This window comes from Amphiura filiformis, chromosome 10 (genome assembly GCF_039555335.1).
Source record: "Amphiura filiformis chromosome 10, Afil_fr2py, whole genome shotgun sequence".
Lineage (NCBI taxonomy): Eukaryota > Metazoa > Echinodermata > Ophiuroidea > Amphilepidida > Amphiuridae > Amphiura > Amphiura filiformis.
Genome location: NC_092637.1, coordinates 59,807,190 through 59,831,027, shown reverse-complemented (window position 1 = coordinate 59,831,027; position 23,838 = coordinate 59,807,190). Strand labels below are relative to the sequence as shown.

General features: G+C 35.4%; 1 protein-coding gene across 1 annotated transcript in view; it reads left to right on the top strand.

The window, feature by feature from the left end:
- The first annotated feature begins 12,679 nt into the window (after nt 1-12,679).
- LOC140163096 (T-complex protein 1 subunit eta-like) overlaps nt 12,680-23,838 on the top strand; it is a 63,240-nt gene continuing 52,081 nt past the window's right edge. The window contains exons 1-2 of the mRNA XM_072186472.1: nt 12,680-12,798; nt 23,547-23,700. Of these exons, the coding sequence (XP_072042573.1) occupies nt 12,793-12,798; nt 23,547-23,700 (160 nt within the window). The 5' untranslated portion in view covers nt 12,680-12,792. The remainder of the gene's footprint in view (nt 12,799-23,546; nt 23,701-23,838) is intronic.

Below are 23,838 nucleotides of genomic sequence, written 5' to 3'. Positions count from 1 at the left end.
TCTAATTAACGACCCCAGTGAAAGGAGGACTCAAGGGTCAAAAACTGGTCCTTTCCGTTTTTGAATACTTTAGTAGCTTACATACATCATGAAATCAAATTAAAAGTATTAGGAAGATGACTAAAATATTACACAACTTTTCAAACAAATGGGCTTCTCTTCTGCACAAGTATCCAGTTTAGCTCAAGTTGGGCTACAAAGCGGAACAAAGACATCAAATTTTGAACACATATGAATAATAATACAGGTATTTTAGTGCTGAGAGCAGCCATTTAAGTATGCTTGCTATCTACTGCTGATGGTAATTATTCGAGTTTGCTATCTACTAATGATGGCAACAATTCAAGCAACTTGCTGTCTACTGCTAATAGCAATAATTCAATTACATTTGCTGCCTACTGCTGATAGTAATAATTCATATTATATTTGCTCTCTACTGTTGATGGCAATAATTCAATTATATTTGCTGTCTACTGCTAATAGCAATTATTCAATTATATTTGCTGCCTACTGCTAATAGCAATAATTCAATTATATTTGCTGCCTACTGCTGATAGCAATTATTCAATTATATTTGCTGTCTACTGCTAATAGCAATTATTCAATTATATTTGCTGCCTACTGCTGATAGCAATTATTCAATTATATTTGCTGTCTACTGCTAATAGCAATTATTCAATTATATTTGCTGTCTACTGCTGATAGCAATTATTCAATTATATTTGCTGTCTACTGCTAATAGCAATTATTCAATTATATTTGCTGTCTACTGCTGATAGCAATTATTCAATTATATTTGCTGTCTACTGCTGATAGCAATTATTCAATTATATTTGCTGTCTACTGCTGATAGCAATTATTCAATTATATTTGCTGTCTACTGCTAATAGCAATTATTCAATTATATTTGCTGTCTACTGCTAATAGCAATAATTCAATTATATTTGCTGCCTACTGCTGATAGCAATTATTCAATTATATTTGCTGTCTACTGCTAATAGCAATTATTCAATTATATTTGCTGCCTACTGCTGATAGCAATTATTCAATTATATTTGCTGTCTACTGCTGATAGCAATTATTCAATTATATTTGCTGCCTACTGCTGATAGCAATTATTCAATTATATTTGCTGTCTACTGCTAATAGCAATTATTCAATTATATTTGCTGTCTACTGCTGATAGCAATTATTCAATTATATTTGCTGTCTACTGCTAATAGCAATTATTCAATTATATTTGCTGTCTACTGCTGATAGCAATTAATTCAATTATATTTGCTGTCTACTGCTAATAGCAATTATTCAATTATATTTGCTGCCTACTGCTGATAGCAATTATTCAATTATATTTGCTGTCTACTGCCGATAGCAATAATTCAATTATATTTGCTGTCTACTGCCGATAGCAATAATTCAATTATATTTGCTGTCTACTGCTAATAGCAATTATTCAATTATATTTGCTGTCTACTGCTGATAGCAATTATTCAATTATATTTGCTGTCTACTGCTAATAGCAATTATTCAATTATATTTGCTGCCTACTGCTAATAGCAATTATTCAATTATATTTGCTGTCTACTGCTGATAGCAATAATTCAAATATATTTGCTGCCTACTGCTGATAGCAACTATTCAATTATATTTGCTGTCTACTGCTAATAGCAATAATTCAATTATATTTGCTATCTACTGCTGATAGCAATTATTCAATTATATTTGCTGTCTACTGCTAATAGCAATTATTCAATTATATTTGCTGTCTACTGCTAATAGCAATTATTCAATTATATTTGCTGTCTACTGCTGATAGCAATAATTCAAATATATTTGCTGCCTACTGCTGATAGCAACTATTCAATTATATTTGCTGTCTACTGCTAATAGCAATAATTCAATTATATTTGCTGTCTACTGCTGATAGCAATAATTCAATTACATTGCTGCCTACTGCTGATAGCAATAATTCAATTATATTTGCTGTCTACTGCTGATAGCAATATTTCAAATATATTTGCTGTCTACTGCTGATAGAAATATATCCAATTATATTTGCTGTCTGATACGTTTGTTTGATGACATTCTAAAGCTGAAACGGTTTTGATGAAATAACGTGCAGAAAAAATGATTTTAAATGTGTTCTGGCGGACCAATCGTGCATATCATGTATCGATGTAAATTCCCAAGAATTGAGCTTTCAGCAGCTTTGAAATCACGGGATGGGGTAAAAATGTCAAATTTACAAAAAACTGACATTGGCGATCTATGTGCAAAAGAAAATATATTAAAGCAAAAGGATGATCCCATAACCATGCGCAGTCTCATTGCTCTATCTATTATTGCAGGGAAATAATTAGATGAGATTTCCGAGGGGATTTTTTGCACGTATTTCAATGGGAAGCGTAATGGTGGTGTGCCACCTCTACTGCTGATAGCAATAATTCAATTATATTTGCTGTCTACTGCCGATAGCAATAATTCAATTATATTTGCTATCTACTGCTGATAGCAATAATTCAATTATATTTGCTGTCTATTGCTGATAGCAATAATTCAATTATAATTATTTGCTGTCTACTGCTGATAGCAACAATTCAATTATATTTGCTGTCTACTGCTGATAGCAATAATTCAATTATATTTTCTGTCTACTGCTAATAACAATAATTCAATTATTCAATTGGAGACCGATAACATTACTGAATATAGATTACAAGATTGCAGCAAAAGTGCTCGCCTCAAGAATAAATCAGGTTTTACCCAAAGTAATTAACACAGACCCAAATGGCTTTTTAAGAAAACGTGGTGCAGCTTTAAACATACGCCTTGTTGAAGATGTTTTGAGATATACAGAAAAGGAAAATGTAAAAGGGGCTATGATTTGCATTGATTTTCGAAAAGCATTCGATACGATAAACAGAGATTTGATTTTATTTGCACTTGAGAAATTAAATTTTGGTATGCAATTGAAAAAATGGATAACCACTATGTTTAAGAACACTGTAAGTTGTAGGGGAGAGCGGGGAGTGTTCGCCCTAGGGGCAGGTTCGCCCACCCCTTGTTTCTCAGCACTACGGCTATCTGGGAATTTGGTGAATGCAAAATTAGGTTACATAGGTCATTATAAACTTCTCATATTAGCTACGCGACATATTTGGACGTGTTCATCGAACCGCAGCCAAAACAAAAAATTTACACCAAAACGTAATTTTTTCTTGCAATAATAATGTTGTTTTACCATTGATACATGATACAGATGGTTTTAATGGAAATCTGTATTGGGAACATATGGGATTTGTCAAAGATTTAATGCAGTTATAAACTCCTTATTCGATTTGTATTTTGCATACCCTGAAAAAAATACAAAAATATGCACAAGGGGCACGTTCGCCCTTTTGAGGATGGGGCATGTTCGCCCTATATCTTCCCCGGGCGGACTTACCCCAAACTGGAGGGCGGACCTGCCCCATCAGCGTATTATGCAAAATATTTATAATTATACCATTAAACAAGGTAAAACTACTGAAAAGCATGCTTTTTAAAGTTATGTGGTATCAGTATTACTCATACCACCGTTTATGTCCTAATCCATAATCTCCCCGAAGTTGTAAACATGATATGTTTAAGCTCACTTTGGACCGCTACATTTTACCCTGACCCGACCCCTGCAACAAATTTAGTGACTCCCCAAAAGAGAATGAATTCCCTGTACTAAATGTTTGCATTTAATATGTTATTGTTATGCAATGTTTAAACCTTTTTTGTGATTAGGGTGAACTTGCCCCACCATATGGGCGAACCTGCCCCAATATGGGGCAAGTTCGCCACTTTGCAAAACTTTTTTGTTTGCTCTATCCTGCTGCTATTGTGAGGCCTATAGTTCTGGGATAGTGGCCGTATATAGCTAAGACATGTGGCTTTCACATGGGCTAATCAGGTCTTCCCTAACCTTAAAATTGACATCGCTAGGCTGGTCAGAAAAATATAGGGCGAACACTCCCCGCTCTCCCCTATATTACACAATGGTCATTTGTCAAATTTCTTCTTTCAAGAAGAAGGTTTAAGACAAGGTTGTAATTTATCTCCTTTATTATATCTTATAGCGTCAGAAATTATGTCTAGTAAGATAAGACAAACAAATGATATACGGGGTATTGAATTACCCCTTAAAGACTATGGGGAAGGTGAAGTTAAAATAACTCAATTTGCCGACGACACTACAATCTTTGTGAGGGATGAAAAGTCAATACATAGAGTTATAGAAATCCTTGACCGTTTTACAGAAATTTCAGGTCTACATCTTAATAAAACCAAAAGTGACGCAGTTTGGATTGGCGCAAGCAAAAGTTTGAAAAAGAAGATCGGTGATATCAATTGGAAATTCGAACCAAACAACAGTGTCAAATTATTAGGAGTAGTAGTTAACCCATCAATTAATATTGAAGAGTTGTCTGCAAATTGGGAACCGAAAATGGTCTCAATAGAAAAGTCCATAAGAGCTTGGACAATGAGAAACCTATCAATGGGATGGTAAAATACTCATAGTAAAAAATTTGATGGCATCAAAATTTTCATATATAGGTTCAATAATAGAATTACCACAATGTTTTGTAAATAAAGTAAATAGTATGTTTTTTAAGTTTGTATGGGGAGGTTCGGAAAAGGTTAAAAGAACAACACTAGTAAACGAGTACGACAACGGTGGCCTAAAAATGTTCAATTTTAAAATATTTCTGGACTCATTGAAGTTGTTATGGATAAAAAAGTTGGCATCGCCAGAAATCAGCACGTGGAAAAATATTCCTTTATATATTATTAATAAAACCCAGTTAGGCGTACATATTTTTAAGTGCAACTGTAATTTTGAAAATATCAATGCAGTTGTAAGATATATAATAAATGAGATGCCCATGTTTTACCGAAATCTAATCAAGGTATGGTTGTCAACAAAAAGTACTCAAGACAAAAACCAAGTGCAAAACTGGGAAGATGAAGTTATTTGGAACAATATTTGTATAATTAGCAGGGGTAAGACATTTTATTACAAGGAGTGGGCTAAAAGAGGTATAATATGTATTTCAGACTTGTATGATCAAAACGGTGTCTTTCATTCACTAGACGAAATCAAAAGTAGGTTTCCACAGCCAGCCAGTGTTTGTATACAATATTTAGCTCTAAAACAAGCAATTTTAAAGACATGCAAAAATAAACATCAGAATGCTATTAACAAGAACATATACTTTTATGATGGAAAAACGTTTGTTGCATTAATGAATTGCACCACACAATTATATAGGAAAGCTATGTTATCAAAGATTTCGACTAAACCAATATGTCAAACCTTTTGGGAAAATAAATTCAAAAATATGAAATTCAATTGGAGCAAAATTTGGAAAAATATTCTGGCAACAAAAGAACCTAGGCTAATGACATTGAATTGGAAAATAACCAGTAATATTTATGCAACAAAAGTCTTTCTTAACAAAATAGGAAAAGAACAAAGTAATGTATGTGAAATTTGTAACGAGTAGATTATATTGAACACTTTTTTTTTGGTTGCAAAAAAATAAAAGATATGGAGCGAAGTGGACAAAATAATTTTGCAACACTACAATGTTAAAATTAAAACCACACAAGCAGATGTTATCTTTGGTTACTACCATGCAGGAAAATGTAATACTACAATCAATAAAATAATAAGTGTTAGTAAACTGTCAATTAGCAAATATCGTTACGGGAAATATCCCGATTTGATCAGTCTATTGCATTCTGAATTAAGAATCAGAAAGCTTATGTAGTAAAAATTGTAGAAATTAGCAAAGTCAGAAATTAGTTAAGTGAGAACAAATGAGTTATGTAAATATATAATGTGATGAAATCAACGAAGCAAATAAAATAAAAGATAAAAAAAATAATTCAATTATATTTGCTATCTACTGCTGATAGCAATAATTCAATTATATTTGCTATCCTTTGCTGATAGCAATGATTCAATTATATTTGCTGTCTACTGCTGATAGCAATAATTCCAATATATATGCTGTCTACTGCTGATAGCAATAATTTAAATATAAACATCTCAAAAAAAAGTAACTAACCCCCTTAAATAATGACCATTATTCAAAAACGGGTGATTGTATTACAAATCTGTAAAATCCGTTGGAAGCAGAATTTATTTCTGCACATTTTGACACCTCATTTGTAGCAATTGAATAAATATTGACGTCACTACTTTAAATTACAATGCATTTTACAGATTTGTAATACAATTGCCCCTTTTTGAATAATGGCCATTATTTAAGGGGGTTATTTTTTTAAAGTTTTTTTTTTAGATGTTTATTTGCTGTCTACTGCTGATAACAATAATTCAATTTTATTTGCTGTCTACTGCTGATAGCAATAATCCAATTATATTTGCTGTCTACTGCTGATAGCAATTATTCAATTATATTTGCTGTCTACTGCTAATAGCAATAATTCAAATATATTTGCTGCCTACTGCTGATAGCAACTATTCAATTATATTTGCTGTCTACTGCTAATAGCAATAATTCAATTACATTGCTGCCTACTGCTGATAGCAATAATTCAATTATATTTGCTGTCTACTGCTGATAACAATAATTCAAATATATTTACTATCTACTGCTGATAGCAATAATTCAAATATATTTGCTGTCTACTGCTAATAGCAATAATTCAAATATATTTGCTGTCTACTGCTGATAGCAACAATTCAATTATATTTGCTGTCTACTGCTGATAGCAATAATTCAAATATACCGATAGAAATAATTCAATATATTCACTGTCTACTGCTGATAGCAATAATTCAACTATATTTGCTGTCTACTGCTGATAGTAATAATTCAAATATATTTGCGTCTACTGCTGATAGAAATAATTCAATTATATATGCTGTCTACTGCTGATAGTAATAATTCAAATATATTTGCTGTCTACTGCTGATAGCAATATATCCAATTATATTGATGCTGGTCTTACGTCATGTCTTTTTGACATCACTGAACTAGCTTCCTTTAGCCTGTTTATTAGGTCTTGAAGTTTAGTTGCTGTTCTGGCAATAAGAATGGTGTCATCAGCGCGTATAAGGTAATAATTCAATTATATATGCTGTCTACTGCTGATAGTAATAATTCAAATATATTTGCTGTCTACTGCTGATAGCAATAATTCAATTATGTTTGCTGTCTACTGCTAATAGCAATAATTCAAATATACCGATAGAAATAATTCAATATATTCACTGTCTACTGCTGATAGCAATAATTCAATTATATTTGCTGTCTACTGCTGATAGTAATAATTCAAATATATTTGCTGTCTACTGCTGATAGCAACAATTCAATTATATTTGCTGTCTACTGCTGATAGCAATAATTCAAATATACCGATAGAAATAATTCAATATATTCACTGTCTACTGCTGATAGCAATAATTCAATTATATTTGCTGTCTACTGCTGATAGTAATAATTCAAATATATTTGCTGTCTACTGCTGATAGAAATAATTCAATTATATATGCTGTCTACTGCTGATAGTAATAATTCAAATATATTTGCTGTCTACTGCTGATAGCAATATATCCAATTATATTGATGCTGGTCTTACGTCATGTCTTTTTGACATCACTGAACTAGCTTCCTTTAGCCTGTTTATTAGGTCTTGAAGTTTAGTTGCTGTTCTGGCAATAAGAATGGTGTCATCAGCGCGTATAAGGTAATTTATTCGCCTACCTCCCATTGATACCATTCCGTGGTATCAAGTGCAAATCAAATATCCTGCATAGATGTTAAAAAGATAGGGTGATAAAATACATCCCTGACATACTCCTTAGCCAATAGTAAACCAGTCTGAGTCTCCACACTAAGTTATTACTGTAGCTTACGGACTATGGTCCTTGGTACAAAGATTTTATCAAGTCCACCTTGAGAATCGGTGCAGAACCACTATCATACGTCAAGGAGGCCAAGGTCCTTGGCATTTATCTTCAGGACAACCTCAAGTGGGACACCCACACTGCAGGTTAATAAAGCCAATAAGATGTTGTTTATGCTTTAGGTTTGGCTAGCACTGGTTTCTGTGCTGTACTCTACCTGTATGATGATTTTCCAACTGTAGGATAGTAGCTGATAGTTCAGCACTGGTAGTTCCACAAGAGGGGCTATCAGATCTCAAAGCATCCAAGTAGCCCTTTCCTTAGGCAAGGCCTACCTGCTGAGCAGTGATGACAGATTCAATTTACACTGTATATTGCATGGTCTGTTGTCAAAATATGTATGGGAAAATTTTCAAAAAGCCTAACTTAATTTAAACACATGCACAGTGAAATTTGCACTCCACAAACTATGTTCATTAATTTTACATTGGGAGAAGAATTTTAGAAGTATTGAGATCTTTGGTGAAATTTAATTTGCATGAATGGAAATGTGATAGAGAAGTCAAGATATCCAGTAGTCAGAGACAAGGAGAGGAAGTTTTTATTAAAATGGGTAATAACTTAAGTTCAGGTAATTGAACAACAATTCAATAGCATTGCTGAAATTTTTGCTAGAGGGGTTAGCCTGTGTAGGGCGGGGGCCCAAATCCACCAAAAAGGGGGGTCGTGGTGCGACGCCCCTACTTCGACAAATAAGTCCTCTTTTCAGAGTAAAATTATCAAAGAAGGTACCAAGTAAAAAGAGGATTTCACAAAGGGACCACTTTTCATGCTAACTTGAGCTGTTCAAAATATCCAACAAAAGTACATTCTTAGATGAAGTAAGATGAAGTAGAAAATTCTGCACTTCTTCCTTGCAAAAACATCATGTCATGTACAGGCCTGTTTGTGTAGATGTTACGCACTTTTTTGAGGGGGTAAAGAAATGAAAGAATCATTAATTATTGTTTGCCTTAAGCATGTTAAGGGGGCTATCATTTTCTTCAGAAGGGTGGTCCCAATTTACAAAAAGTCGCCGTCAATAAAATTGCAACCCCCCCCCCCCCATTTTGTCAACAAAATTTTATGACCCCACCACCACTGATACACCTTGCCCCCTAAACAGGCTTTAAAATTGTATTGAAATCAGTCTTTTTCAATAAAATAAACATACTATCTGTGGTCATCTTGTGACTCCCTACATTTTGGTCATTAAAAATGTTATGACCCCCCTCCTCCAATTTTTCCTTTCAAAAATTTATGACCCCCAATATATTTGGGACCTCCCTTCCGAAGAAAATGATAGCCCTTTAAGCTCCTTAAAATATTGTCATCCACAATCACCATCCTAGGATCTACGAGTATAGTGATAAGATAAATCTCATGGAATTGCGCCTTAGTCTGTACAGATTCTCCCCTCTCTCTCTCTCCTTTTCTCTCTCCCGGGCTCTCTCTCTCTCATCCCCCTCTATCTTTTCCTCTCTCTCCACATTTTTCTTTTTTTGTTCCTGTACTAGCAGGTGGAGGGGGGATATGCAATTTTTGCCAGAGCCCCTGGAAGCTATGCCATTGTTCCACTTCCATTTTATTTCATTTTATAAAAGATGGCCATGCATGATGTAGTCTATAATGGTAGAGCAAATTAAAGCTAATTAAAAAAAAAACCAAAACTATACACTAGGCCTACTGCATTCAAATGAAAAGTCATACCAGATAATCAGAATCATGTACTAGTAATATCTTCTATTATATTCTATTGCATCACCATTTAAAGGGAGTATTTCGTGATCCTAGCATCCTGACATTTTCATTAGATATCCACCAAAAAAGCTCATTCCTAAAATTTCAGTTGATTCAGACTTTGTGCTTGCAAGTTATGCACGATTATTGCAAAAAAATAAATCTACATAAACATTATGTAGCCAGTGGTTTCCAGTGGTATAAAAATCTCAATTTTTTTTGGAGAAAAGTTAGGAAATGAGGCTGTGGATCACGAAATGACATGCACTTTATAATATACCGTAGGCTACTGGTCAGACAATAGAGAAACCTGTGTGTGTTTGTGATTTTTGATAGATCTTTTTTGAATGATCAAAAGCTATTTCACCATTAAATAACATGAACTTTAAAACACATAATTTTACCAACATTGAAAGCAAATTATTTTGGTACTGAAAGTTCTACCATAGATTATCAAAAAACAGAATGTTTTTTGATAATCTATGGTTCTACTAATAGGGTCTGGTTAGAAACTTTATGGGTCTAGCCTATGGTGTATTGTATTAATTAATGTTGCATACCAAACACAGTAGGTGATTTCCAGGCTCATGATATTTTGGTATGTGATAATTGATTGACAAATTGCTTGGTGGGGAGTGTAAATCCTGCTGTTCTGAGGGGTAATAAAATGAACAGTGGAAATACTAGTTCCCTCGCTACGCTCGGTGCTCGCTCCGCTCGCTATTCGAGAGGCGTCGCGGTTTGTGGAACGGGGCTAGTTTGGCTTTGAAAATGTATCATTGCAAACAAGCAATGTATTGTATCATTTGTTCTCAACTATAAAACAGGAAGTAACTTTACTGATGAGCCCCTTTAGAATTGAATAACAAAAAGAGGCAGCCTTGCCTTTTATCAAATGTTTACTTTTATGAATTGCATGGTACCATTTTGGGCCGAAAAAAATCAATGTTTTGGTTCTCGTACCCACCCTCCTCAATTTCTGAGATTTGTCAGATTGTTTTTAGTTTCTAGATTTTTCAAATATTTTGGAATGCCTTAGGAAAACTTCATAGATAGACCTAAATAAGTTTATTAATATTAAAGTAACAAGAATCACTTCCAAGTCTTTTCTAAGAGGTTTATCCCTCACAATCACATGTTTGAGAAGAGAAAAGAAAAGGGACCTTCCTAATATTGACTTTCCTAAAGACTATAGGAAAAGATTGAAACTACTAACAATGCAAATTTTACATTGAAGGAAAAAACCTACCTCATCAGTTCATGAACACTCATCCATGTATAAAATTACCATACCTCATCCCTGTGTCCCCCTATTAATAGGCCTATGATACTAAGTTTAGATTACACCCCTCCCCAATATCACTTCACCAAATGTTAGGGTTCAGGTTATATATTTTGAACTCAAACTATTTCCAATATTAACATGTTTAGAATTTAGCGTCTAGTCATAGCTCAAAAATTTGGATTTCATATTATGTCCCATCACAGTGGGACATTCCATCTTACTGTAGTATCGGGGTATAAGCATAGACCATCCAAAGATAGGCATTATGGGATATGATGTCACAAATCTACACTCATAATTGACATAAACAATGTGTATATTTTGTTTTGGAGAATATTTGCCAAGAAGGCAAGAACAGTCATGTGCTAAATGAAATAGTTTATGTTAAGGTGATGCTGACTGAATCGTTAAGACTGAATGTTTTTCCAAATTGAGATGCAGACACCTAGAAAATTAAATCACACTCAAAACACAGAGCTCGAGCATTGTACAGCCATTTAATCTAATTTATCATCTCTTGCACATTTTGAGATGTCTGCCTATAGGGTCAAACAAAAGTGTTTATCATATGTGTTTATATTTTACGATATATGCCCAAGCTCCAATCTTGCAACATTTGATGCTTACAACTCGCCACTAAGAAACTCTAGAATTTCTAGAATTTCTAGAGTTTTGCATACCTGCATACTGCATATTTCTAGTAGAAATATGCAGTATGCAGGTATGCAAAACGAACCTGCCGGTAAAAATGATGAAAATTGGATATGAAATTTTAGATTTAGGTCACTAATGCCTAATCCATTTTTGTTTTTGCTCTTTTCACTTTTTCAAATCATTATAAAACCAGTTTGGTCAACCTTTTCGGGCTGTTGATGAAGGGGCAGCAAAATTAACCTTTTCTGCAGCCCCTCGGTAAGAGCGGCCATGATACGTCACTGTAAGGGACGCACCATTAGATTCTCAGGGGGGCATGTGAGTATGGGTCAGGCAGAATTTTTTTTTTTTCGCCTCCGAAGGCAGCAAATTTTTTTTTTTTTCGCCGTCTTCGGCGGCGATGTTATTTTTTTTTCAATTTTAATACAATTTTTATACAAAGTTGGGTGGGGAATTTTTTTTTTTTACTCGTCAGTGAGGTAAATTTTTTTTTTTAGTCTCACTGGTGGGTGAAGTTTTTTTTTTTCGTCTCACTAGTGGGCGAAGTTTTTTTTCAAAAACTCCTATGCCCCCCCTGGAAATCTAATGGTGCGCCCCTTAAACCCGGGCTTTGTTAAATCAGTAATCTTTATCTTGGGATTCAGTGTTCTTCAGTGCCATGAGTGCCATTTTTATAGTCTGGTGCAGCCATGTTTCATTATTTGTAATTGTTTATTGTTCCCGGGTTAGCCTATATTGTTAGAAATTATAATTGTTTTTAATGAAATTTAGTATGTTTGTGATGTTTTTCAATACCACCAGTGTTTAGTCAAGTAATATTTTGTGTAGAATTAGTGTTTTGTTTTAGATGTCCTAAATTTTAATGACCAGTTGGCCACGATAGGGCCTATGTGATTAATAAAATACCGATAATTATTAATAACGGTCCGATGAATCAGATCATTGCTAGAATGATCTAAGGATCCTCATCTGATTTCTCGCTCCTCTTCCTTTCCTAAAACCGCGAAATGCAGTAAAACAATTTAAATACTATTTAAAAACCGTAACCGGTCTTATACTGTCTGGAATGGAAGCACACACTCATTACTGGAGCAAAGCAATCAATTACCAAAACAAGCAACTTGACAACGTGGAGCATTGTGGGTAATTTTCCAGAACTGTAGCGAAAATGATGGTAAGACATTCAGAGAATCCAACAAATCTGTCGATAGAATGGTACTTTCTGGTACTTTTCATCAATGATATCATTAGTCTAATATACCTTCTATGATATGAGATAATTATTTTTTTATTTAATGCATGATAAAGATTTCGTTTCACAAATGAATTCTGACGAACCCACCATGACTGTGTTGGTTTCACATGTCTTCCATGCTTCACTTCGGGAAGGTTCTATAAAAATTTCAAAAATAAATATAATTTGTAGTAAACCTCTGACGAGCGAGTATATTAAGCGTAGATCGCGTATTTAGGGACGCACCTTTGCATATTATCGGGAGTAAGGGAGCTAGGCTAGGAGTTTTTTGAAAAAAAAAATTCGCCTAAAAAATTAAAGAAACTGTAGACTGAGTCTGAGTGAGAGAGCTGAGACAAAAAAAAAATTGTTTGCTCACTATAGCCAAAATATTAAATTCTCGATCATGAGAGCCAACTTGGGTACCCGTAGAATGGGGTGAATAGGGACATTTTTGGCACTCTCTAGATTGTAGTTTTTTTCCTGTAGCCCCGTGAGCCAAACTTTTGAGGGCATATTATGTCCACCCATGATGCGTTTAATCCACCATTATAAAAAATTGAATATATGTGGGGGGTATATATTGTTTTTATAAAAGTTTGGTGTCCCTATTGACCCCCGACTTTGGGGTCAATAGGGACAGTACTGGTCTTGATGAGGAAAGTACAACTTTCAAGGAGGGCACATGCATTTTTACCCCTGCATGGAGGGAAAAGGGACACCAAGTGAGTTTTAAAAAACAATAGAAACCTTTTCAGGCTAATTCATACCATCATAACTGATTAAAATTTGATTTCTTGACAACATTGATCAGGCTCGTCAGTACAAGAAGGGGTGGGGTAGAATGTGGTGGCGTAAGGGTGGTTGGGGTAGGGTTCTGGGTGGTAGGGAAGTAGGTAGGTAGGGTAGGGTGTTGGGGTAGTGGGATCAGGGTGTTGGGGTATAAGAAAAGGTATCATGATGGTGGTAGTGGATAGGGTGATGGTGGTGGAGCAGTGGATAGGCTGGTGGGGTACGGGATATGGTGGTGGGGTAGATGGGTGGGGTAGGATGGTGGAGTGCTGGGGTAGGGTGTGGGGTAGTGAGTTCTGGCAGTGACATGATAATATTAGGGGTGGATGAGGGTGGTAGCCTGGGTAGGGGGTGTGGTAGTGGGGTAGGGTGGTGGGGATGGTGAGTTTAGTGAGGCTAGTGGGGTCAGGGGTGTGGTAAGGGTGGTGGTGGTAGGGGTAAGGTGGTGGGGTAGGTTCATGAGGGTAGTGGGGAAAGGGTGGAACAGGGTAGGGTGGTAGGGTAGGGTGTGGTGGGGTAAGGGTGGTTGTTGCCAGGGTGTCCCTATTCACCCTGTATTAGGTGGCATTTACCTGAAAAATATTTAAAAAATTATTATAAAAATTCCTGTCAGAATTACTAAATAATCTTTTAGAGAAAGTTGTAGGACCTAACAGGCTAGGTCCTGGTAAATTTCCAGCTCATTTTCTAAAATAGTGGCTGTGGGAGCAGGAAAGTTTTGACCACCCCATTTTTTTAAACTTTTTTTTGATAATTTTATTTTGGACACCCTGTATCCTAAATTTATTCTTTCACATCTGCTGAACCATTTTCTGAACACTGTTTGATTGCTCTTTCAATCTGTGAAAATTAAAAAAAATAAGTGTTAACCAAATGTGAAAAAATGAGATTTCAAAAACTTTTCTCATATTTGTCCCTATTCACCCCTGCGTCCCTATTCACCCCATTCTACGGTACGCACAGTTATTTTGGGTACGCACAGTTATTTGCGTCAAGCGTACTATGCAAAGACCGGCGCGAACACAGCTTTTGAGAATTGACCAATCACACGGTCGCTTGCTAGGCAAGGTCAAGGTTCGGTCATGCAGGTCGCGCAATCGTGTTATTCTATGAAAAGTGTGCTGACGCAGAAGGTACATCCTCTCATGATCGAGAATTTATTATTTTGGCTATAGTCATGCTATAATTTTTTCCAAAGTTTCTTCGACAGCGTTAACCATCGAGTATACGTTACGGCAGTGTCCGAAATAAAGAAAATTGTCCCGAGGACAACCAAAGGTTAAGCATAAATTCTGCTTGTCCTCAAAACATTTTGGTTGTCCCTAGTGCCGTACTATTATGCTGACTTTCGTATTCGGCGAGGAGGACGATTTCGACCTCCTGGTTTGTTTACAAACAGAGAGGTAGACAAAAGACCGTTCCGCTTGTCTAAACACTCAAGTATCAGAAGGATGGTCCACAATAGCGTGATTCAAGTAACATGAATAGGGATTAAAAAGCTGTCAGTGTCAAGTAGAACCATGTGTTTCTTTTGTCCTATTTGCCATCAAGATTTCATACATATGGAAACAGTTCAGACCCAGAACAGGATCATGTCAGAAATTAATATTTTGTTCTGGGTCTGGATTATTCGGACTAGGTTGTCCCCAAAATGTGTCATATGTAAGAGGTAAAATATAGTGGTTGTCCAGAGTACATATCTCATTATGGTTGTCCCCAGTGATTTTTGGACAAGAGGATAAGTGCTTAATTCGAACACTGCGTTACGGTGCGCGACGTCAATCGTGTGCATTTTGGAACTTGTGCAAAATAATATGCGTTGGACGGCTAGCAGTATTTGTCTGGTTCCATGCAGCAATACGCAGTATTGCGGTCTGGTAAGGGTGATCCTAGACGTCGCTTTTCGTATCTCTTTCCTTGTTGGAAAGGTATAACATCCTTGTTGGAAAGGTATAACATTGACGAGATAGGAACATACATGTACCTTAACATCCGGGACCTACTCTGCCGTGTTTGGCTGAGTAACAGTACATGAACACGGTCTTTTGTGCCTATAGATGTAAATTAATCATTGTGTAAAGCTGTGTTTATATACCCATGGGTTACTCATCATCAGACTGAATCATTGTCGTTAACTGCTGCACAAGTTATGTGTGCAATTCTAGAGAACGATGACCCGACAGAGGGTGTCAATATAGGCCTACGTGTCGCTTTTGAAAAACAGCGATTCATGCCCATGCTCAGCAGGCAAACACGACATCGCGACCGCCATCCTAAAGATAAACAAGATCCCGTCAAAACCCCCAACTGTGTTTATGAAGTTCCTTGTGGAAGTTGTGAGCTAACATATGGTCATTTTCACGGTAAAGGGTGTAACTTTGGATTTTTAACATTTTAATCCGTAGTGTTCTAATAAAGCCACAGAATTCCATGATTTTTGGCCACATAAGTCATCTAGTTAGCAGCTACCTTGGGTAGCATAATCAGCTTTGGGAGTTACTGCGTCAGTTTTAGCAGGCTTAAATGTACTTAATATTGCCATTTTGAAAAACTATAAAAAACAGTAACATTTTTGTAAAACCCTGTGTTTTCTTCAATTAGTTCATGGATAATTTTTCTTATCCTGAAAGTACAGTCATATGTTCAGTAAACACTGCCACATTAGAATTAATTGTGAACAGCCCTGTATTTTTGAGAACCGGACTTCGATATTTGTCGCTTCGAGGCTTCATTTTCCGTTAACAATTGTTAACAAACTTTGTGGGTGTAGCTTTGGTTCATAATTCTTGGTTATTTCTTCACTTCTTCTTGATTCATAACAGTTGTTATCTTAACTTGAAATGGGTAACAAAAATTAGTCGATTTGCAAGCTTTTAAAATTTTTATAAAATCTTGACTTCAAAGAGCCGTTTTCCGTTAACTTTTTGAAGCCTCCAAACAAACTGTTCAGCAAACTTGTGCAAATATAAATAAAAGAGCTCATCCAATCTATTTATCAAAATGTAGCAAAGTAGATCCTCAAGTCACATGTTTTTAAATCGTGGAGATATATATCACCGCTTGAAAATGGGACCCAATACAAACTTTCCGTTAACAATTGAAGCCTCCGAAACAAATGAAGCCTCCAAACAACAGTAACATTAATTATCATCTATGCATATCTAAATTAGTGTGTTTCATACTGATATCTGCATTGTAATTATTACTTGATATGTGCAGAATGTCATAAATTTAAAAAAATTGACATTATGGTTAATGTTTGAAAAATATACTGATACCCATAAAAGCCTGTTTCGGAGGCTTCACATGCAAAAAACACCATACTTAACAAATGGGTGAAAAAATTAACATGTGATAAATCTACAATATCTGCCACATAGAATCATTGATTCAATACACACAAGAAAATAACAGCTTAGATGATCCCAACACTGTTGTTTTCAAAAAACTACTTCTGCAATGTTTAACAATTGTTAACATGAAGCCTCCGAAACAAAAAAAAATGACTTGCTGTGATAATTTAATTTTGTCACAACTGAAATTCAATACTTAGAAGCAAAGCATGAAAATGGGTAATTGTGACAGTTTTTACCTATTTTTTTATGTCAACTTGTAGTAGTTAGCCAAATATTTTACTTTTATGATCACCTGTGTTGTTAACTGAAGCCTCCGAAACACAAATCGCTTGAATTGCCAATTCTAAAAAATAACTCCAATTTCTGTGAAACTTGGCTGGGAGGTTCCTTTCATCAAGTAGTATTTGTACATGAAGTTAGACATTCAAATTATTTTAGGAACCCAATTAAAACTTAAAAAATATGTTTAAGGTTTGGAAATTTCCATTGTAAATGACACTTGATGTTAAAAATTTTCAAAACTGCAATTACAAACATAGCAAAACATGGTATAAAATTTAACTTATATCTGTTGACTTACTTTGGAATGGGATTTCACATGTATTCCAGCTTTCATGTCATAATTTTCTGAGGTTATGTAAAATACATTTTTCTTAGATTTTAACCAAAATGTTATGGAAATGTCAATTTTTTATTAGAAATCAAAAGGTTTAAGCCTTGAAACATTATTTTACTGGAATTTAAGTTGCTTCTATGCATGATTTCAGTAAACAGAAACATATTTAAGTGGTTTGAAATTTTGACCCTAAAAATCAAAAGTTACACCCTTTACCGTGAAAATGACCATATATGTCGGCGAAACCAAAAGAACTTTCGGCACGCAACTGGACGAACACAGGAGGGAAGCGGAGAAAGCGAGTCAACAAAAATACACCAGATCAAAGAGAAAAGAATCAGAGAGCCATTTCAAGAACTCAGCCATTAGTGATCACGTAGCCAGGGCTAATCATATTATCAATTGGGGGGAGTCTAAAATCTTAGAGAGAGAGAGTGATAGGAAAGCAAGGTGGATTAAGGAATCAATCCAGATCAGAAAGAGAGGGCGAGGAGTAATGAACAGAGACGAGGGGGTCTACAACCTAAGTCACGTGTATGATCCTCTTCTGAAGACTGCTAACAAGACTAACATCGTCACCGGAAGTGAAATAACTTCCCGCCAGTCATCAGCTGTTGGATCATCACAACAACACCAAGCTTTGATAAAGTCAGTGGCTCACTGACGAAACTGTCAGCAAGAAAAACTAGTAAGTTTTCTTCAAACTGGTTTTGACAAAAGAAAAACTCTCTTAATTTGGGAAATAGCCTTGTAAAACCAGTGTGAGCATGTGCAGTTCCCCTTTCTCGAGCTGGTTGCTATGCGCACGCTTGTGCGAAGGGGACAATGTTCCCGGATGTCCGACCGAGTGAATAAAAATTAAAGTCTCAAGGTACAAATTGCAAATTATCATATTAAACTTTCACAACAAGGTTAAACATGTTTTCAACTGTACAAACATACCTTTTATTCCATCGAACAAGCTTTATTTTCATTTTTTTATTTTGACGTAAAAGAGCTGGTAACAAAACCGGATGATGCCAGCTCCTTCGCGTAGCACAAGCGCTTGATGTACGCTCGTTTTGACGCTAGCGTATCATGCATTTTCAATCGCGTTTGCATGTTAGCATCGTTTTACTGCGCGACGCAATTCTGCAATTATTCAAGATGGCGGAATTTCTCGAAAAATGTGATGTATTTTACCCCGTAATTTCCCCGGGGGGCCACTCAAGAGTGTACGCATGCGTGACCAAATTTTTTTCAAACACCCCTTATTGGCCCTTAAAAACAAGTTTTCCTCTTTGAGCAAAAATGACCCCCTAAGCAAGTTTTTAGCATGCTTTCCCCCCAAAATTTGAACAAGTTTTTGTTTCATTTGACCCCTTAACAAGTTTTTGTCTAATTTTGACCCCCTAAACAAGTTTTTGTCTAAATTTGACCCACTTTACAAGTTTTGATGGATTTTGACAACAGTTTGAAAGTTGAACAATTTATTGTAGGCCTACTAACTTGTCATTGAACACTGAAAGTCTACCCCTACCGGATATGGTCATGTGTCTTATGGTGGGACCCCGAAATACCTGGTGGTGTTACATTTTTCTATCCTCTTCCTGATTGAACTTGTTGTCACAAACTATTCTTGTCCAATTGCATCAAGTTTGGGATCATTATACAGCTTGATTATTCTAATTTCAAATATGTTTCACAATTTGGAATTCAATTTGTTTAATTAGTGAAAAATATTAAAATGTAAAATGTTAAAATTAAATTATATCATTGTCAAATTGTGTGCTATACATGCAGTGGCATAGCTGGGATTTTTTCCAGGGGGGGCAAGTCTGTATGAGGCGGGAGCCCAAATCCACCAAACAAAAATTTTGCCGCCCCTTCCTCAAAAAGGTTGACCTAATTTTTTTTCGGTGGTTTGAAAAAGTGAAGGGCAAAAAGAAATACAAGGGATAGCGACTTCATTTTGATATAATGTAGTTCCATTTTTTAACAAAATTTTTAAATTGTTCAAATTCTGGGGGGCCAAATGGGCAAAAATAGGCATTGGCAGGGGGTAATCCCCCAAGCAGCTGCGACACTGTATACATGCAAATCATACCTCAAATGATAGCTTGTTCATTCACTATTCATATTCAGCTATTAATTTTATCTTTACCGTGTTTACAAGTATTTACTGAGTACCGCAAGTGACAAGAACCACAATTTTTTCCTATTCACTTACACACTAATGCCAAGATTTTCAGTCACCACATCAGTTTTGGCTTTGTTGTATCTTGAGAATTATACACCCTAAGATAGGAAAACTATACATTTTTGGAAAGCTTTTCAGAAAAAATTCAGATGTCAGAGCAGGTCAAAGTACTATTTTAGCCTACGTCCCGTATCCTACTATCAGTCAAACCAGTGGTAGCGCTGGCAGGTTAAAACTAGGGGTCACAAATGACCCTCTTAACTGACTTAAGATCAAAAACTTAGGGGTCAAATGATTTTTTTAAGGGTCAAGTGAACGATTCTCATGACGTAACTATGCTTATGCTCCCCAACCTCTGGACCCCCACAAGGTATTTATATTTGGATTTTTCATAATTTTTGAAATTGATTTTTGATTTTGTCTATTTCATTTACAAATTTATGTTTTTTCCTTTGTTTACTATTATTTATATCAATTTTGCATTTTCTTATTTTATTTAGGTTTTTGATTTTATCTAGTTCATTCAAATGTATTTCTTTTATTCTTTGTTTTACTCTTATTTAGTAATTTTGCATTTTCTTATTTTATTTTATCTGGAGTTTTCATTTCATTTTTGATTTTATTAAAATTTATTTGCTTTATATTTTTGTTTTACTCTATTTTAATTTTGCATTAATTATTAAGTTTTTATTTTCATTATTTATCTCTTTATTTGTTTATTTTATTTATTTACTCGTTTTCAGCACTCCTGATAGAATTATGAATATTGATTAGCTTTTAGCATGTAATGAACCAATCACTGCCCGTTATTGAGCAATGTGGGCGTATGACAATAATGGCATTGGAATACAGGCTTGATATAGCAAAGTCTGAAAATGGTCCAATTTTTTCTATTTTTAGCAACCTATTTAGCTCAGATTTTGCCATTTGGGGCAACAAAACAGTCTTATTTTAACAGTTTTATGTCAAATATACTCTATCCTGTGCTCTTATGAAACATGAAAAAGGTTTCTTTTGTTAAAGTTATGAAAATTGATCAATTCCCGGCGACCATTATTTTTTTATTTTGTGAAGATTGTCAGGCTTTCCGGTGACATTTTTGCTTTCATCGTCATAAATTGCTATGTAGTTTCCATCAATTTACCTACGAAACTTGGTGATCTTTGCAAATTCAACCATAAAGTCATCATTGTTGATTCTTAATCTACTGTAAAATCAAGTGCGTTTGTCAATGTTGATGAAAACCAAGCTAAGAATGATGATAGTTTTGACATTGTTTACATTACAGTCGGCCCGGAAAGTCTGCGTCATTCTTTGACGCACAGGTTTTACTGCAACAAATTTCTGTGCGTCAGAAGCTTCAGAAACGCATCCATGATGCAATGACGCAGGTTAGCACGACCCTTGAGTCAAACAAGGCCGTGTGTCCTGAACTCGCCACCTTTAGCGTTACATGACAAATATTATGAATTTTTACACCAACCGGGTTTCTAATTAGATTATCTCGACAATCATCAACCCTAAACTAGCAAAAGTATACATTTTTGGAAAGCTGAAGTCACAAGCAATTCAAATATATACATTTCAACTCATTATACAGGGTGGCCTGCAAGTTATACAGGGTGGAATAAAAAAGATTTTGATAAAAAATGGGTCACTCAATGCATTGCTTATTACCAGCTTACAGTAATAAACTGGAAGTAAACAACATTAATTTGGTTAGAGGATATGGAGAGCCAACTGACTTTGGAAGAAACCAAAATCACAGCTGTTTTGTAATCTCGGAATATAGGGTGTCCTAAAGTATGTTGGATTTTTTTACAATTCAACATATTTTGAACCTAAACATTTTCCCCCTAACCCATACAGAAAAAATATGTCCATATTTAGATTCCTCGTCAAATTTCCCTTCAGAAAATCTATACTTTGACTATGATAGGATAAGTAATTAAAATTTTACAGTAACTTTTAGATTTTGAAGACATCCGCATTACTTACTAGTACAGTGTTTAATATGATAACGGGTAGTTTTGTATGGAAAAGTTTGTATTTTCTAGACTAAACCAATCATAAATTATTAAAAACAATTAGTAGAATTGTTTAGCTGTAAGGCCATGAGTGTTTTAGATGCTAAATAGAGTCCAAATCCAATTTACAGCCTTTACAGAAGCAGATTACGCACTAAAATACCAATCCCATAGAGTTTGTGTGTACTGCACCACATCCCCACCACCACATCCCCACCACCGCCACCCTGCCCATTCTGAATTCTATGAAGCACAGTGTCAGTATTAAAAAAGTTCAAGTATTTCTTTTTACAGGGTTGAAAGTGCATTTTATTTAGCAATAAAATGAGACCACAAGCATGACAATACCTTCTTGCTTGACAGAGATATTATCATTTGTTTTGAGTCGACTTTGGCAAAATGTAACGTCGCCACCTTTTTTTGGTGGCGAGCTCAAGACGCACGACCACAAGGAAATCTCTTCACAAATTCACTCACAGTCAAAAATGAGGGAAAACCAATATTTGATCAATAAATCAATAATTACCGGTACTTGCCTTGAGTTGCTGAATTTCTGGTGCAGTAGTTGTAGTCCTTGCCCCTATCTTACTTGTCACTAACGCACTATGATTTTTGAGAAAAATGCAAAAATAGGCAGAAATTTGGCCAGGAGTGAGGTACCACCTAAAATAATCACCTTTCTAAACAAAACAATGTCCATGAGAAATATCCTACTTGAAAATTTTATCATACCTAACCACCTTGTGATCGATCATGGTGACGTACATTGCATGATCAATATTATACATCTGAAAAAGCTGGGGTAATGATATCTATAGCTTGATATTTTGATATGTTCCTGATTAAAAAAAACAAAACATAGCAAACAACTTAAATATCCACAGTAAGTCAGCTGAGAAGATTCACCCATATCTTCTGTCAGTGTTTCTCTTGTGGGAAAGCAACTTGGTCAGATATGTTAAACAGATTTGAGTAGGGCTGTTCTTGTCCCGTCTTGAATTTGTGGTGTCTGGTCAACCTGAGTTCTGTCAGTTGGTCCAGTACTCTGAGTGGTGTGCACCATAGACTTGGAACTTACATGTTCTGAAGAACTTACTTAATTATATTTTAATAATAAGCTCTTATGAGAGTCTGAAGAAAACCTGCGAAAGTGAATATGGACTGGAAATCAAATGGACATAAAGTTGCCTGAGAATGGCCGAGGCTCAAATCAGGGAACTCGGCCAGTGTCAACTGTCCACTTGCTGATGCGACCACTGCACAATGTTGTAGTGTACCGGTACTTGTTGTAGGAGTTGCAACAAATGTTCTCTGCAGCTGATTGCAGTGAGCTAAATCAATAGAAGTTCTGCAAGTGAGGCTTTTGTTATTGAAGCGAGCATTCTTGTGGTAGGAATAAACCATGGTTGCTTATGCCTAGTGGAACTAAGCTTAGTACTGGTACTAAAATAAACCAAGGGTACACAGTCATCAATGAGACATCCCAGGTCATTTTGAATGGCTTCAGCTAGTTCCTTTGATGGTAGATGTAATATCCATACATGTACATAAATTGAACCACTGCTTTAATAATTCTGTAATGAATGGCATCAACATTAAATTACTGTATGACTACGGTACTAGACTAGTGCTTACATTATTTTGAGTGTGCAGAACTTTACAAGCATATAATTTTTGATTATTTGTTGTGTTCTCTCATCTTTTTCACTAATTAACAGCAACCACAGATTATCGTTTTGAAGGAAGGGACAGAGGCCTCGCAGGGGAAGTCTCAGGTTGTTAGTAACATAAATGCCTGCCAGGTCGTCGCTGATGCCGTCAGAACAACACTTGGCCCCAGGGGCATGGACAAACTCATGGTGGACCCAAGAGGTAATGGTCTTATGATGAGAAAAATGTATGTCTCAAAGCTGCCAAGTGATTAGTTTTAGGGTGCTCATCTGCCTTTCTTTTTTAAATGTTGGTGAAAATAAGTTTAATTAAGCATTTGTTGGAAGAGTTGTGTATTTT